At 46.1% G+C, this 16,232-nt stretch overlaps 1 protein-coding gene across 5 annotated transcripts in view; it reads right to left on the reverse strand.

The window, feature by feature from the left end:
• Nucleotides 1-16,232, reverse strand: part of DNAH9 (dynein axonemal heavy chain 9) — a 321,088-nt gene that overhangs the window by 54,685 nt on the left and 250,171 nt on the right. For all 5 annotated transcript variants that reach the window (XM_059150223.1, XM_059150226.1, XM_059150225.1 and 2 more), the window contains 4 exons: nucleotides 14,536-14,706; nucleotides 12,242-12,364; nucleotides 4,998-5,191; nucleotides 2,178-2,326 (listed from right to left, as the gene is read on the reverse strand). In XM_059150223.1, coding sequence (XP_059006206.1) covers nucleotides 2,178-2,326; nucleotides 4,998-5,191; nucleotides 12,242-12,364; nucleotides 14,536-14,706 — 637 coding nt within the window. The remainder of the gene's footprint in view (nucleotides 1-2,177; nucleotides 2,327-4,997; nucleotides 5,192-12,241; nucleotides 12,365-14,535; nucleotides 14,707-16,232) is intronic.

Here is a 16,232-nt window from a genome sequence, read left to right on the forward strand (position 1 = left end):
GTTAAGCAAGCTCCTTTGGGCTTCAGCTCAGGTCCTGATCTGAGGGTCATGAGATTGAGCCCTGCACTGGCTCTGTGCTCAGCATGGAGTCTGCCTGAGAGTCTCTCCCTCTCCCCCCTGACCTCTCATGGTCTCTCTCTAAAATAAATAAATAAAACTTAAAAACCAAAAACCAAAAAAAAAAAAAAAAAAAAACCCCTAGGGATACAAAATTAGTAGGAAATAGTAGGAAATTAGGAAATTAGTAGGAAATAGAGCAGGAACCACAAGGAGGACTAAATTTAGAAATTGGCAAAACAAAACCGCACAAGGAGCCCCCAAAGTCCCCCAAAACAAATAACAAGTGTCTGGAAAGGTGTGGTATGAGGAGGACTGGCTGGAGCTGAGAACTGTTGCTTTCATTTTGAATTCTTTATTATCCATACTTTAAAAATATGCAAGCATTGCGTGAATTTATTAGGAGACTACAAAAATATACATAAAATCAGCAAATAAAAAAGAGAATTCTTGTTCCTCCCATAGATCTTACCCATTCTTCTCTCTCTCTCTCTCTCTTTTTTTTTTAAAGAATGTAGAGCCTGACATGGGGCTCGATTCTCATGACCCTGAGGTCAGGACATGAGCTGAAACCAAGAGTCGCATGGCTTAACCGACTGAGCCACCCCAGCACGCTAATCTTTTTTTTTTTTTTTTTTTAAAGATTTTATTTATTTGACAGACAGAGATCACAAGTAGACAGAGAGGCAGGCAGAGAGAGAGGAGGAAGCAGGCTCCCTGCTGAGCAGAGAGCCCGATGTGGGACTCGATCCCAGGACCCTGAGATCATGACCCGAGCCAAAGGCAATGGCTTGACCAACTGAGCCACCCAGGTGCCCCCGGTGCGTTAATCTTATCCATTCTTTAGGACTGAGTCAGCCTCATCTCAATGACCCCCAAGCACCAGGCATAGGCTGTGGAGTCCTTTCATTGCAATAATGAAGAGACTGCTCTTGGAGCTGTATGGCCTGGGCTCTGACCTGTCAGGTCTTTATTTAACTTCATGAAATGTTGTTGTTTTGCCAGGGATATAGTTTTGTCATTCCTCCACTTGCTTCCACTTGCTCATTCCTTCATTTAATGTATCTTCCACTTGCTCATTCCTTCATTTAATGTCTCTATTTCTTGAGTACCCAGCACAGTTCTAGGAACTAGGGATATCCTGGTGACAAGGGCACCCGATCCCAAGGAGCTCTCTCTCTCTAAGGAAGACACAGTGGTCATTAGACAATTATAAGGTGATAGACATAAAGAAGGGTGCTCCAGGAGCACATGGGAGGGGAACCTAGAATCTTGGAAGTCAGTAGGGCTTCCTGGAGGTGGTGACCTCAAATCAGGATCTGAAGGATGAATAGAAGCTGGTCTGGTAGGGGGATTCAGGAGGGGACGCAGCATGCACGGGAGAATGGGTGCCATGTAGAATGCAAAAGAGGGGATTAGAGGAATGTAGGCAGAATGGTAGATCCCCAAAGATGCACATGTCCTAATCCTCAGGACCTATGAACATAAGACTTTATAGGGCAAAGGGGACTCTGTAGTGTGAGTAAATATAAGGCCTCAAGATGGGGAGCTTATCTTGGATTATCTAAGTGGGCCCAGTATAATCACAGGAGTCTTTCTAAGGAAAAGGTGGAGGCAGTAAGACCCATTTATGATTTCTGATCTCCAGGACTGTACAAGAATACATTCGTGTTATTTTAAGCCTCTGAATTTGCAGTAATTCATTACAGCAGCAATAGGCAACTACTAATGGAAAGGAGGCTGGAGAAGGAGGGAGGGATGGAAGGATGAAGTTCCCTGTGAGACCCGTTAAGGAGTTTGGACCTTATTCTCAGGGCAGTAGGAGCCTTGAAGAAAGACCACTCCAGCCAAAGCAAGGGTGAGTAGGTGGGTGTGTGGGTGGTAGGACAAGGTCTCCTGGTAAAATTGCTAGCATGGACTCTTCCATGAACCGCCTTCGATGGTCCCCCCTCCAGGGAAGATCCTCTAGTATTGGCTCAGCCATGACCCTGACTTCTCTGTTAGCAAATACCGGGTACTACGTATTGAGCTTTGAGCCAGGGAAAGGGAGACCAACGGATGCAAGGAGTGAAAATTTGTGGGGCTAGGGCAGCCTCAGCTCCAAGAGGATGATTTCTCACCTTGATTCTCCACGTCTTTCAGAGGGTCCACCCCTGGAGACAGGATGAAAAACATGGGTGTGGCTGGCCCTGATTCCTCAAACGAGGTCGCAAAGTCTGGTGCTCTTCCTGCCACGTATTGGCTTCCCAACTTCTCCTCAATAAAATCTCTGCCGGGAAAGAAGCGCACGCATGTGTATCTGTCACAGACCTGTCATGCTGGAGACAGGGAGGCCTACAGACCTGGCAGAATGTATTCAAGGTCATGGGCTTAGTAGGTAGTTACAGAACTGCGGCCAACTTCCGGTTCCCTAGTTGTTAAGTCAGCACTTAGAAGCTATGCCGTTCCTGCCTGCCTGCTGTCCTAGATCAGGGATTGTTCTGAATCCCTATCTGTCCATGCCACACCCGATTCCTCTGGGAAGCCTGGGTGTCCTGTCCCTTCACCACCATCTTCCAGAAGATGGCCAGGATCAATGCTTTCTAGAAGCTTGCAGGCACACCTGCATCCTCTGTCTTCTACATCCTGTGGTCCTCCTTCCCCACTCAAGATTTAAGGCTCTCCACCTTCCTATGATCTCCTGCTTCTATCACCATCTGTTTTACCTTATTCTACTGGCCAGTGTTCCTTTCCAGACTGTCCCATGTTATGCCAAACAAGCCTTGCAGTTGTAACCACTTACTGGTCATCGGGTCCAACTCTTGGCCTTAATGTTTCCCCAAGGACACTATTCTCTCTGTGGTCTCTTCCATTGGGCTCCTTTTCCTGCCTCTGACCTACCTCAGGACTGAGAGGTGGGATCATGGTCTTCCTCACTGATGACTGCTGTTTCTAAACCATGGCTTCCCATACTTGGGGGGTCTGTGGACACCCCACTCCCTGGCCGCATTCCCACAACCCTGCAGGTTGATGTCACCTACTGTTCTTCTCGTCACTTTAGTCCTTCCCTGAACCCTTAACTCATGGACCATCTCTTCACCAGCCCGAGTGACGTTGACATTCATGCGGACAATCCTCCTGATTCTTAATCTTCATGTCTTCCCCCATTCAGCCACCTGATTCCATGGCCACACCTCATCCTTGTCATCACTTGAGGGCTTTTTCTACATCTGAAACCTTAACTGAGAACACCCCACCCTCTGACTAAAGCCTTTCACCAGCAATTCAGCAACAGACCCTTATTCCACCTCTGATTTGCCTGCTCTGGTGCCAAGACTGATGTAGGATTTTCAGCATTTTGTCCTCCCTGTTTTCTTTAAAAAAAAAAAAAAAAATCTTTCCCTTATTTGGGGTATCTGGTGGCTTAGTTGGTTTAAGCATCTGAATCTTGATTTCCACACAGGTCATGACATTAGCGTCAGGCTTCAAGCTGACTGTGGAACCTGCTTAAGATTCTCTCTCTCATTCCCTCTGTCCCTTCCCCTCTTTCCTGCATACGCTTTCTCTCTCAAAAAAATTAAAATCAATCAAATCAAATCATCCCCTTCCTCTCTTCACTTCTTTCCTATCCAGTGTAGATTCCACAGCCTATAACCTTAAACACACAAACCAACAAACCAACAAACCAAAAACTTCTTGAGGTACAATTCACATAAAAACCCATTTTAAGTATGTCATTCACTAATTTTTGATATATTTACTGAATCGTACAGCCTTCACCATAATCCAGTTTTACAACACATTCATCAGGCCAAATAAGATTCTCCTGCCTACTGGAAGAACTCCTGTTCCCACCATCCAGCCCCAGGCAGCTGCTAATCTGCTTTCGGTCCCTACAGACTGCACGCACCTTGATGTCCAATCAATCATCTCGTCTATATCCTCATCCCCCTACCCCCGCCCCTTGCCTAACCCCTGCCTCGAACTGACTCATGCTCCAGACCTACTGAACTGCATCTACACCTGGGCTGTTGGATGTTGCTGTGGAGAACCACCCAACGGCGAAGACTGGTGCCGTTACACACGCGGGATCTTAACTAGCGGAGCCCTCAATGCTGCTTGGAGTTCTTTGGGTTCCCCTACTCGGCCTTCTCTCCCACTTGTCACAGACTCTATTTCAAACTCTGTATCCTCCTTGAATCCCAATACTGCCACCGCCTCTGGCACACAGACTCCCCTGTTGACCTCGCTCCCAACTTCTCAGAGAAAAGAGACGCCATCACACAAGATCCTCCTCAGTTTCCTGTCATCCTTCTACCACCTCAGCTACAGCCTCCGCTCCTTCTCTCTCCCTTCTTTGTGGTCAGAGAGATGCTCTTCCCCCCCCCCTTTTTTTTTTCATGTGAAAAGATGTTCATTGTCATCAGTCATTGGGAAAATACAGATCAAACCACAATGAGATACCACTTCACACTCAGTATGACAGCTATTATCGGGAGAAGAAGAAGAAGGAGAAGAAAGAAGGAAGGAGGAAGAAGAAGAAGAGGAGGAGGAGGAGGAAGAGGAAGAAGAATGGGGAGGAGGAGGAGGGGGAAGAGGGAGAGGAAGAAGAAGAAGAAGAAGAAGAAGAAGAAGAAGAAGGAGGAGGAGGAGGAGGAGGAGGAGGAGGAGAAGAAAAGGAGGGGGAGGGAAATGAGTGGGGAGAGATGTTCTTCCTGCTGTGGATGAACCTCTGGGTACCATCATCTCCCACCACATCTGGTGTGCCCAGTATCCTTCATAAGGCTGATATTGATGAGCACCTCTTTCCAAATCATGCACTTAGGTATTAAGAAAATACATGGCAAACACATAGCAATAGGCCTTCTGGGGTTGACCTTTGTGCTCAGCTCTGCTCATCGGGCATTGCTGAGACTGCCCCATGCCTTCCCTGGGGCTCCCCACTCTCCCGTGTCCCATACCTCATGGCATAGGTCATCCGGTCGGGCCGCATGGCTCTCATCACGCAGAGGCGCTGTAGGGCTGTCTTGTTCTTCCACTCCTGTGGAAGCTTCTCCTTCTCAGGACATTCCGATTCCACAAACTTTTTCCAGCTTTTGGCAGATCCCTCAATGTCCCGATCCAGATTATAGAATCCTTCCATGGATGAAAGTGCCTGAGAAATTGAAGGGAATCTTGCTCTGAAATGCAATTTCTCCAGAAAGCTATAGTTTTCATGGTGTTTTTTTTTTGGGGGGGGGGTAGGGTCAAGGAACAAGATAATAGTATAGATATAATTCTGTCTCATTCATTCTCCAGTCTGGAGTTTTGGATTTTCCCCCCAGGTACTAGCAGAAAGGTTTTGATAAAGTCACCTTCACCAAACCGGACCAATAATGTGCAAAGTTTAGCAAATAAAGATTGAGCAGCCCTTACCTGCTGGGTATTGCCTGGAAGGAGGGACAAAAAGGGATGCCATGAATTTTCTGGTCGTGGATGTCAGACATGTTAAGCCTCTGACTCCTTCCTTTCAGTACTCACTCTACTGGCAGCTCCTGTCAAGTTCTCTCTCAAGATGTCCCTAGCATCACTGACGTTGTGTTAATGCCAACATAACATTTCCTGAGTTGCCTGTTTCCATAAGAATGAAGCTCAAATGCATAACTTGATATATCAAATGTCTTCATTTAGTGCTTCCTTCTGATCCTTCCAGTGAACTGGGTGTCCTGCTTCCCTACTCCTGCGTCCAAGAGTATCTGTGGTCAACCTTGGAACTGTGCCAGACTTGTTACCAACTCAACTCCCTGTTTGTTCTGCTTTCACCATGGGACAGACAGGTCCTCGTACTTTCCTCCCCCAAATTCCACTCCTTCCTTTTCTTGTGCTGGTCCCAATTAGTATGCATTAGGGTCCTTCCTACAAGTTGTTGAAGTCTTGTTCATAGTCAGCAACTTCTCTCAGGTTCATCCTCTGCAACCTAGAACATAGAGCCTCCCCATCCTCCTTGTGTGGACTACTTGGAATCATTTGTAGAGTTGATCTCTTCAATAAAGGGTCTGACTCAATTTTTAGATATTTGATTGCTGACTGCTTTAAAGTCTTATCCTTCCCTCTTCCTTTTCTGCTCCACGTTCGGGCAAACTGATCAGTAAGCATTGGTGCTTTCTCTGGTGCTGGAGGGAGGTTGTAGCATGCAAACTCCCTCCCATGTACCAGAATACTGACTCTGGCCCCAATCCTAAACTACCAAAAAACTCCAAGGTGGTCTCCTTCCCTGGCTCTCAAGCCATTTTCAGACTGCTTGGGAGCTCCCCTGCTCTCCCAGAAAGACTCACTATGTGAATAATAAACTCTTTAATACGCTCTTGGTATGTGTAGGCATCATCAGTCTTGACATTGGAACCAAATATCGGGTAGGGGTTCTTCCCTTTCCATTTCTCCAGAGTGCCCACATAAACATTAGTCACTTGGACATTTATCTGCAATCTTTCCATGACTAGTCAACTCTGCTTGTAAGTCTGGTCTCTTCAATGACATTAAAAGCCAGACTATGTCCAAAGCACCTACCGCAATGCCATGAATTTTAAGGATCCCAATACATTCTTGTTATTTGAATGCATCATTCATTCATTCATTCATTGCAACATTTATTGAATGTCTACTACATGCCAGGTACTTGGGAATACAAAGGAAAACAAAAAAGGACACATGTCTTCAAGGAGCTTGTGATCCTAAGTTAAGGAGAAAGAGGAGATGAGGGAGGCCTTAGTAGGTATACAGAATTCTGCCGGGCAGAGACAGAGGTAAAGACAAGGAAGGGGCATCTTGTAGGGTGGGGTCAGCAAGAGTCAACGTCTGGAAGGGGAGGTTGTGGGATGTGTCAGAAAGCAGGAGAAAAGTCTTACCTGTGACCAGGGGCAGGTAAAGTGGAGAAGGAGAGAGACCCTTGACCTGGGCTTGACTTGGCTTATTTCCCAAGCAGATGAACACATGTCCTGTTTTTATGTGCCCTTTTCCATGGGGTCCATGGCCCCACGACTTCACCCTGGCCACTTAGCAGGGGATGTGCATCACCTGTACTGAGAGGAGGGGTGGGGAGCGGTGCAGGTTGGAGAAGGGAGCTCCAGGAGGTGAAGGCTCTGGTCTCAGTGTCCCCCCCCCCCTTAGGAGCCTCTTGTGACTCAGAGACTGTTTTTAAACCTTCGTGGGCTTTGATTTTCTCATTTGGAAAATGAGGCCAAGTCATCCTAGCTCATATTCTAATGCAGATACGAGTGCTCTGAGGACTATAAAACCCTCCCTGGTGCTTTCTCGGGGTTCCTACAGTTATTGGATCACACTTGTTGGTTTACTTGCCCATCACCTCCCACAAGACGGTGAGTTCCCTGCGGGCAAGAACTTTCTTAGGCGGCTTTGTATGCCTTGGGCCTCGCAGGCTGCTCAGCACTTAGAAAATGCTCAGTTAATAAAGTTTGACATCTGCGTGGCCAGCGGGAGGGCTCTTGGCAGGCTGAGAAAAGCTGCCTCTGCTGTAATTACTTCTCTCTGGGCTGAGGAACAGGCTCCCATCTCCCTCCCAGCTTGCACCACCATTAACCCTCCTGCACACCCATTACCCCCTTCGGTGCCACCACTCAACGGTGCAAATGACACTCTGATCAGTGTCCCCAGCTGCCGGATGGGGTCTGGGATGCACTTTCTTGAAGCCCTGGGTTGACTACAACGGCCCCATTTAATCTTCCAAATGAGGGAAAGGGATTTCTAGCCTTCTAATAAGCTAAATGAAAATGACTAATTAACCTAATTACATTGGACTATGTAGCAAAATACAACTGTGCTCAGCTGGCATCTGGAGAGGTTGGTAAGAGGTCCTTTCACAGGCTGACAGAGGCGTGCATCTCAGATAAGATTTTTATAATGAAGAAAAAGAACTTGCCCATTACCTTCAAGTTCAGCATTTGGCGAGACTTAAAAAAAAAAAAATCCTTACAGAGAATAAATAATAAAAACAGTGTTTTATCACCCAGATTTCACTCATTATTTTTGCTTATTCGTTCTTTTGGGGGGCAACAGAGCAATAGACCTTCCTCATCAGATAGTATTAAAAGACTTTTTTTTTTATCACGTCCCATTCAATCAATTTAGTTTTTTTAGGCTGAAATCCAACCCAACACTTAAAAGGAACATTTATCAAAGGTTTCGTTCATGAACACAACACGCTGCGCTCTGTTTCCATTGGACGGGTCTGGACTCCATAACAGGACTCACAGAAAGAGAGAGAAAGCCGCACGCATTTGTAAAAGCCTTTGAAAAGCCAGAGGCGCCTAGCCCACAAAACCAAACAAAAAAGCAAAGCAGAGTGAAGCAAATAATCCATCTTGTGAAAAGAGAGATGGAACCAGGAGGCACAGCAGCTTCGGAGTGGAGGAACTTAAAATGAAAACAGTAGGGAGTGGCTTTGAATCATTTATTCTCTATGACTTCTGCCACAGAGGGCTTGGTGGGATAATAGAGATGATGGCAACTGGACTTCACCCGAACTCACTATTCCTCAACGTTTTTCCATCAGTGGGCAAATGCTGTCAGGCACGACCCACGTCAACCACAGCGTACGTACAGCCCACAGCTGGTAATGAATCATCTTATCGTAACTCTTGTGGTGTGAATCGTGTTCCCCCAAAAAGATGCGTTGAAGGACTGACTTCCCAGACTTGTGGATGTGACCTTCTATTTGGAGACAGGGTCTTTGCAGGTGCAGTCAAAGTAGGATGACGTCACTAGAGTGGGCCCTAAGTCATTATAAGTCATTCTTATAAGGAGGGAAGATGCAAAGAGACGCAGAGAGAAGACGGCCACATGAAGACCTTGGGGAAATGGGCTGAGTCTGCCACAAACCAGGGAACACTGGAGCCAGCCTGCAGGGGACCTGGAGGAGGCAATGGAGGACCCTCTCCTAAGAGGCTCTGGAGGGAGCACGACTCTGCTGACACTTAAATTTCAGACTCCCGGACTCCAGAACTGTGGGAGCACCCAGCTCCCGGTGCTTAGTTATGACAGCTCAGGGATACTACCTACTGCATCCATTCACATTTACTGATCATTTATTGTCTGTTCGGCCGAACCCTGTGAGGTGGGTATGATGACAGCCATCTTGCCGATGAGGAAAGAAAAGTTCAGAGGAATAAGATAACGTGCCAGAGGCCACACACATTCAAACTTGAACTTGACCCTGGGGATGTCTGACTGCAGAGCCTGTGTTGACCAGTCTGTCACTGCACTACTTCTGCAAAGGGACTCCTGCAGAACTGATTTCCAGAATTTATTTTCCATAAAGGCATCAGACCAGGAGGCACTATTCTAAACTCTAGGCCCCCACTGTCTGTCTGACAAGGTAGTCAATGAGCAGGTGAAATGTGGCTCATGTGATCGAGGAATTGCGTTTTTAATTGTACTTCATTGTAATTATTTTAAAATTTAGGTTTAGAATCTAGAGCTTGCTTTAGTAGTTGGAAAACTTTTAAGTATGCTTAGAACAACTGAGGTATATGAATCAATGATTTTATTTATTTATTTATTTATTTTTAAAGATTTTATTTATTTATTTGCCAGAGAGAAATTACAAGTACACTGAGAGGCAGGCAGAGAGAGAGAGAAGGAAGCAGGCTTCCCGCTGAGCAGAGAGCCTGATGCGGGACTCGATCCCAGGACCCTGAGATCATGACCCGAGCCGAAGGCAGCGGCTTAACCCACTGAGCCACCCAGGCACCCTGAATCAATGATTTTAAATATACATTTTATGAAATCTAAAAACATATCAAGTATTTTTTTCTTAAGATTTCATTTTAAGGGGTGCCTGGGTGGCTCAGTGGGTTAAGCCTCTGCCTTCAGCTCAGGTCATGATCTCAGGATCCTGGGATGGAGCCCCGCATCGGGCTCTCTGCTCAACAGGGAGCCTGCTTCCCTTCCTCTCTCTCTCTCTGCTTGCCTCTCTGCCTACTTGTGTTTTCTGTCAAATAAATAAAATCTTAAAAAAAAAAAAAGATTTCATTTTTAAGTAATCTCTATACCCAATGTGGGGCTCAGACTCAATCCTGAGATTAAGAGTCACATGCTCTACTGACTCAGCCAGCCAGATGCCCCTTAAATATTTCTGATGAAAATTTAACATCTGAACTGAAATGAACTACTAGTAGAAAAAATACACACCAGGGAAATTAAAATCAAAACCACATTGAGAAACCACCTTACACCAGTTAGAATGGCCAAAATTAACAAGACAATAAACAACGTGTGTTGGAGAAGATGTGGAGAAAGGGGAACCCTTTTACACTGTTGGTGGGAGTGCAAGTTGGTATAGCCACTTTGGAAAACAGTATGGAGATTCCTCAAAATATTTAAAAGAGAGCTACACTATGACCCTACAATTGCACCACTGGGTGTTTATCCCAAATATATAGATGTAATGAAAAGAAGGGTCATATGTACCCCAATGTTCATAGCAGCAATGTCCACAATCGCCAAACTGTGGAAAGAACCAAGATGTCCTTCAGTGGATGAATGGATAAAGATGATGTGGTCCATATATACTGTGGAGTATTATGCCTCCATTAGAAAGGATGAATACCCAACTTTTACATCAACATAGAAGAGATTATGCTTATTTGCCAGATGGGACTCGGAATGGCAAATGCAGTTAATAAATGAAAGTCAAATCACACCTTTATTATTTTGGCCACAACTATGGCTTGCAGGCCCAATCTGGCCCACCACTTGTGTTTGTAAATAAAGTTTTATTGGAACTCAGCCATTTCCATTTGCTTCCGTATTGTGTGTGACTTTGGCAGAGCTGAGTAGTTGTGACAGAGTCTGGCCCTCAAAGCATAAATATTTACTATGTGACCCCGTGCAGAAAGTTTAATGAATCCTGATTTAGATACAGTCCGGATTTAGATACAGATGATGAAAAGAATAGCAGCAGACTCTGAAAAAGAAGCTAGAAAAATATTTTAGGCAATGGCGGCCTGAATGGAATTAGCCTTGAATTTCCCAAGATGGTCCCTTTGAAGAGGGGAGCGTGTATATAAATATTAAGTTCTGGGCTTCCATTATAAAGTCAATCAACTTGGATGGCTCTTAAGGGAATTATGCTCTGCGAACCAGCCAGTCCACAAAGGTTACATACTGTAGGATTCCATTTACATAACATCCTTGGGAGGATCAAATTATACGAAGGGAGAACTGCAAATAGCGGTTGCCAGGCATTAGGCATTAGGCAAGGGAGCAGGTTGTTCTGGTTATCAAGGGCACCATGAGGGATCCCTACAGGGATGGAATTATCTGTGTCTTAACTGCGGTGGTGGGAACATGAACCTTCACGTATGAGAAACTAAACACACACACACACAGACGTGCATAAAATCTAGCGAAATCAGGGGCGCCCGGGTGGCTCAATTGGTTGGTTGGCTGGATGCCTTTGGCTTGGATCATGATCCCAGGGTCCTCCAATAGAGCACCACATCCTGCTTCTCCCTCTCCCTCTGCCTCCCCCCACCCACTCATGTGATGCACGTACGCATGCGTGTGTGCTTTCGCTCTTGCAAATTAAATAAAAAATCTTAACAACAACAACAACAACAACAACAAACTAAGCCGTACAACATCACAAGACAAAGGGCTTTGGGTTAAACAGGAACAGATACTGCCTACCTCCCGGCTGTGAGAACAGAATGCCTTTCTAAGGTGCTCAGTGAATGTGAGCTATTATTAACCATTGAGAATCCCAGGCTGGAATGGGTGTCCTGCTTGGAGACCGAGTTGGGACTCTCTTGGACATGCCCAAACAGAGCCTGGCATCTATTTGGTTCCTGGAAGCCCTGCTGCAGCACCCCCATGCCAGTCCCCGGGCCTCACGGAGGAGCTCACCTTCTGGCCCTCAGCACTGACAGGTGAAATGCAGCTTTGCTGAGGCCAGGAAGCTTGCGGGATCTTAGCATTTCCCCACATTCTGGAGGCAGAGCCCGTACCTTGCATGCTCCTGGCTTCTCCAGCAGGCCTGGGAAGGGCGAGCTCTGCTATGGGGTGCCAGGTAAAGACCCCCGCCTTTGTTTAACACAGCTCTGTGCTAGTACCCCAGAGGGAGCCCTGCTGACATCATGCGGACACTTGTCAGGGGAAAAACTCTGAGAGATGAGAACCTGACTTCTTTCTGGGGGTCTTTTCTACTGACCTTGATACCACCCCAGGCCTGATGGGAGAGGAAGCTCACGGGACTGGTAACACCTGTCTGTCCTGGAGATCGAAGCAGGAAATCCACTTCTGCTGCATCGACTTCCTGGTTCATGAGGAGAATCTGCAATGTGGAAGAACGGTTTCTTTAGGGGGTTGGGGGCCACAGGGTTCTGGAGATCTTGGGGTTGGCACTCAAGGTAATTACTGCTGCTTTGAACCCTAGAGTTTGCCACCGGTTTTGGTTGTTGAAAGAGGAGGGAGAGGAAGAAAGTGAGTGTCTGTGCAAATCCCTCCTGGGTGCGTGTGTATCCACCCCAAATATCAGGGTGACTTAAATACGCCCAGTGAATGACTAGCTACCTTGGTTGGCATGTATTTTGTACACCAGTCCCAAATGCCGTGGTGTATGTCCCTGCAATCACATTGAGACGATGACACATACAAATGACGGGACTCGAGGAGAATGTCAACGTCACATACAGATAGATGTAAAACAGAAATGCCTACGTGAACCAATAACGCAAAAGGCTTCCAGAATAGGGGGCTGCCTGGCAAGCAGGGGTGGGGGCATTAATTTGATTAAACCTTCTACACGTGGTTTTGAACTGGGTGTTGGAGAAGCGGAGGGGTGGGGCTGTCTGGGCAGGAGGGCAAGGTGCTCCAGGGAGGGGCCAAGGAATGGGCCGGGGCAGGAGCGGGTGTTAGTGAGGTGTGTGCAGGGAGAGTGGAACACTCTGCTTGGCCAGAGCTACCGATTCACACTGAGAGGTGCTTGGGGAATTGTCCCCCCCCCTCCGTTTAAACGGTGTTCTGTGCTGTGAGGTTACAGATGGGAATGCTCACTAAGAAATAATAATTTGGCAAATTTGAGGAAAGCTCTCTTAGGAGGGAAGAAGGCCTGGTAAAATGAGGTTAGAATATTTATGAGGAGAGAAGAGCGAAAGCTAGGGTTGGGAGCTCCTTGGGGCTTGGGGGTGATGAGTGGCAGGAGGGAAGACAATTCGTGCTGGGGTTTAAGTTCTTTTTTTTTTTTAATTAATTTATTTGTTTATTTATTTATTTGACAGAGAGAGATCACAAGTAGGCAGAGAGGCAGGCAGAGAGGCAGGCAGAGAGAGAGGGGGAAGCAGGCTCCCCACTGAGCAGAGAGCCCGATGCAGGGCTCAATCCCAGAACCCTGAGATTATGACCTGGGGTGAAGGCAGAGGCTTAACTCACTGAGCCACCCAGGCACCCCCCACCTTTTTTTAAAGTAGGCTCCATGCTTGGTATGGAGACCAATGTGGGGCTTGAACTCATGATTCTGAGATCAAGACCTGAGTTGAGATCAAGAATTGGATGCTTGACTGAGTAAGCCATCCAGGTGACCCAAATTAAAAAAATTTTTAATTAATCTCTGTACCCAGTGTGGGGCTCAAACAACCCCAAGCTCAAGATTTGCATGCTCTGCTGACTGAGCCAATGAGGTACCCTGAGTTCTTTGTATGATAGCCACACGCGTCTGGACTGGAGAGGGAATGCAGGGGGTAAGGGGACAAGCCACGCTAACACTCCCCCATGCATTCAGGCTTCAGAACATGCCCACGTTGTCAGCCCAGAATAGACTATCCAGTGTTTAGAATGGAAAGAGGTCAAGACAAGTTAGTGTGTGCTCCTGCTGAACTTATGGAAAAAATTCCCAATCCTAAATGATTACAGGGATAAATGCAAGAAAATAAGTTTTCGTGCCTTTCTGATGTTGAGAATAAGTGAAAGACAAGGTTTTTTAAATTAGCACTGGGGGTCCCTGATGCACCCAAACACTTGGAAATCACAGTTTCTGAGGACCTTTTCAAGGCCAAGACTGCCATGGCTATGAAAAGACATTTGCAGTTAACATGGGAAGTTTGGCACATTGAACTCGTCTCTCGAGGTAAGTAAATAATGAGAGATGCTGTAAATTTCTTACAGCATCTCAAAAAGGATCTAGTTATTGGTATGGCCATTGAGTTTCATTGTTTGTGCCAGTTTTGGGTTGATGGGTCGTGGAGGGCTATGCTGAGGAGGATCTGAGGTCACCCAAGGTAAACAGGAAGTACAACAGTTGATCAGACATGGCCGCCATGAATGGGACAATGGTGAGGCAACACGCATGCACCATATTGGACCTTCTTGTCCAACACTTCCACTTAGAGCCAAACAGTCATCACATTCTATGGGAAGCGGTGTGAATAGAAGAAACGTTCTTTACTCCTGCTGGTTGGGCACTGGAAAATGACCTCTTTTCCAGAAACTTCTTCAATCCACATTTACCTGAAAGGTAAGCTGGGTAAGGTAGGTCAGCTTATCACACTCGAAGAGCCCACGGGTGGTGTACTGGTACACCGAGAAGGTGATGCTGTCTATCAGATTGGTCACGCGTTCCTTGAGGCTCTGAACCGGAGCAGCCTTCTCCACAGCCTTCCTGAAGACGATGCTGAATGCCTGGGGACAGGAGGGTGAACACTGGTAATTTACACAGCTCTCTTTGTACATAGCTAGTAGACTTACCTGGGAAGAATACTGTAATTCGCCTGCCACAGAAATGATTTCCCAGCATAGCCTGCCAAGAAGGGACCGTGGCCATCAGACAACATGCTATTAGCTCTTTTCTTAGTTTGCTTGTATGAATTACATGGCTACGAAGTGGGCAAAGATATGGGGCATACAGTCGAGAGCCTACAGTTTTGACCAGTGAAAAGTAATTATCCAGTAGCCCAAATCATTCAATTAGATCCAGTAAGTTTTGATGGATAACTACCCTCCAAAAAGAGTATACACAGCCAACAATAACCAGTTGGGCTTAATGATCCTAGCCAGTAAACTCCACAATTCTTGATGGTAGAACCAAAATGTGTTGGACAAATTTGTTATCTTAAAGAGACCCTTGTAAACGTTGTAGGCTCTCAGAATATTTTCAAATTAATTATTTTTCCATTTGGGAATGATCAGAACATCACGTATTGTTTTTCTTCCTACGAACTGTGCATTCATTTGGAGAGTCCTCTTACGCATTCCTTATTTCCTGATAGACACTTCCTGTGATCAGGGAGCAGGGTGCATAGCCGGCTTTGGCTCTATCTTCTGAACATGAAGCCTTTCGTATGAAATACAAATTTACATGAATCAATTTTTCATTACTTTAAAGTGTACAGCATTTATAAAGATATTAAGAATGCTACATTTTGGGACGCCTGGGTGGCTCAGTTGGTTGGACGACTGCCTTCGGCTCAGGTCATGATCCTGGAGTCCCAGGATCGAGTCCCACATTGGGCTCCCAGCTCCATGGGGAATCTGCTTCTCTCTCTGACCTTCTCCTCGCTCATGCTCTCTCTCACTATCTCTCTCTCAAATAAATAAATAAAAATCTTTAAAAAAAAAAAAAAGAATGCTACATTTTGAATGGGATATTTATGCAATGCATCATTAAAGAAAATTGAAATCAAAAGATGATTGGGCCTTCTCAGTTCATGGCTATGCAGATTTCCAGTCTTTTCTCTTTTTCCCTTTTGTGGCTTTAAAAAGAGAATAAAAAAAAGTCTTAGGTCTTTCTAAGACCAGGCATTTGAACCTCAATGGAAACCGATATAAAATCTGTGTCTCGGTATTTCCTCATTTGCAAAGTGGGGGGAAATATGAATTCCTTTATTTCCTAGTTCTATGGTCTTTCTTGTTACTGAAACCCTTGTAGGCTTCCTTCCTCATTCGTGTTGAAGATCGTGGCAACATCTTCTGACTACCTCAACCCAATCCCCTGGGGTGTTTCTCCACACCTGGCCGGGTGGGGATTGGACTTTCCTTTGAGAAATGCCATTCCAAGAGCTGGGCCTCTCTATGTAAGGCACACGACAGAGGGGGCCAGGCCTTCCATCAGTCCTGGACTAATGGACACCTCAGGACACCCTGAGCACTTGGCAAGTGAAGTCTCATTAACCCTGTCTTAGCCTTTGGCTGAGTTTTGAAGAAAAATT

The sequence above is a fragment of the Mustela lutreola genome, chromosome 15 (assembly GCF_030435805.1).
Source record: "Mustela lutreola isolate mMusLut2 chromosome 15, mMusLut2.pri, whole genome shotgun sequence".
NCBI classification, from domain to species: Eukaryota; Metazoa; Chordata; class Mammalia; order Carnivora; family Mustelidae; genus Mustela; species Mustela lutreola.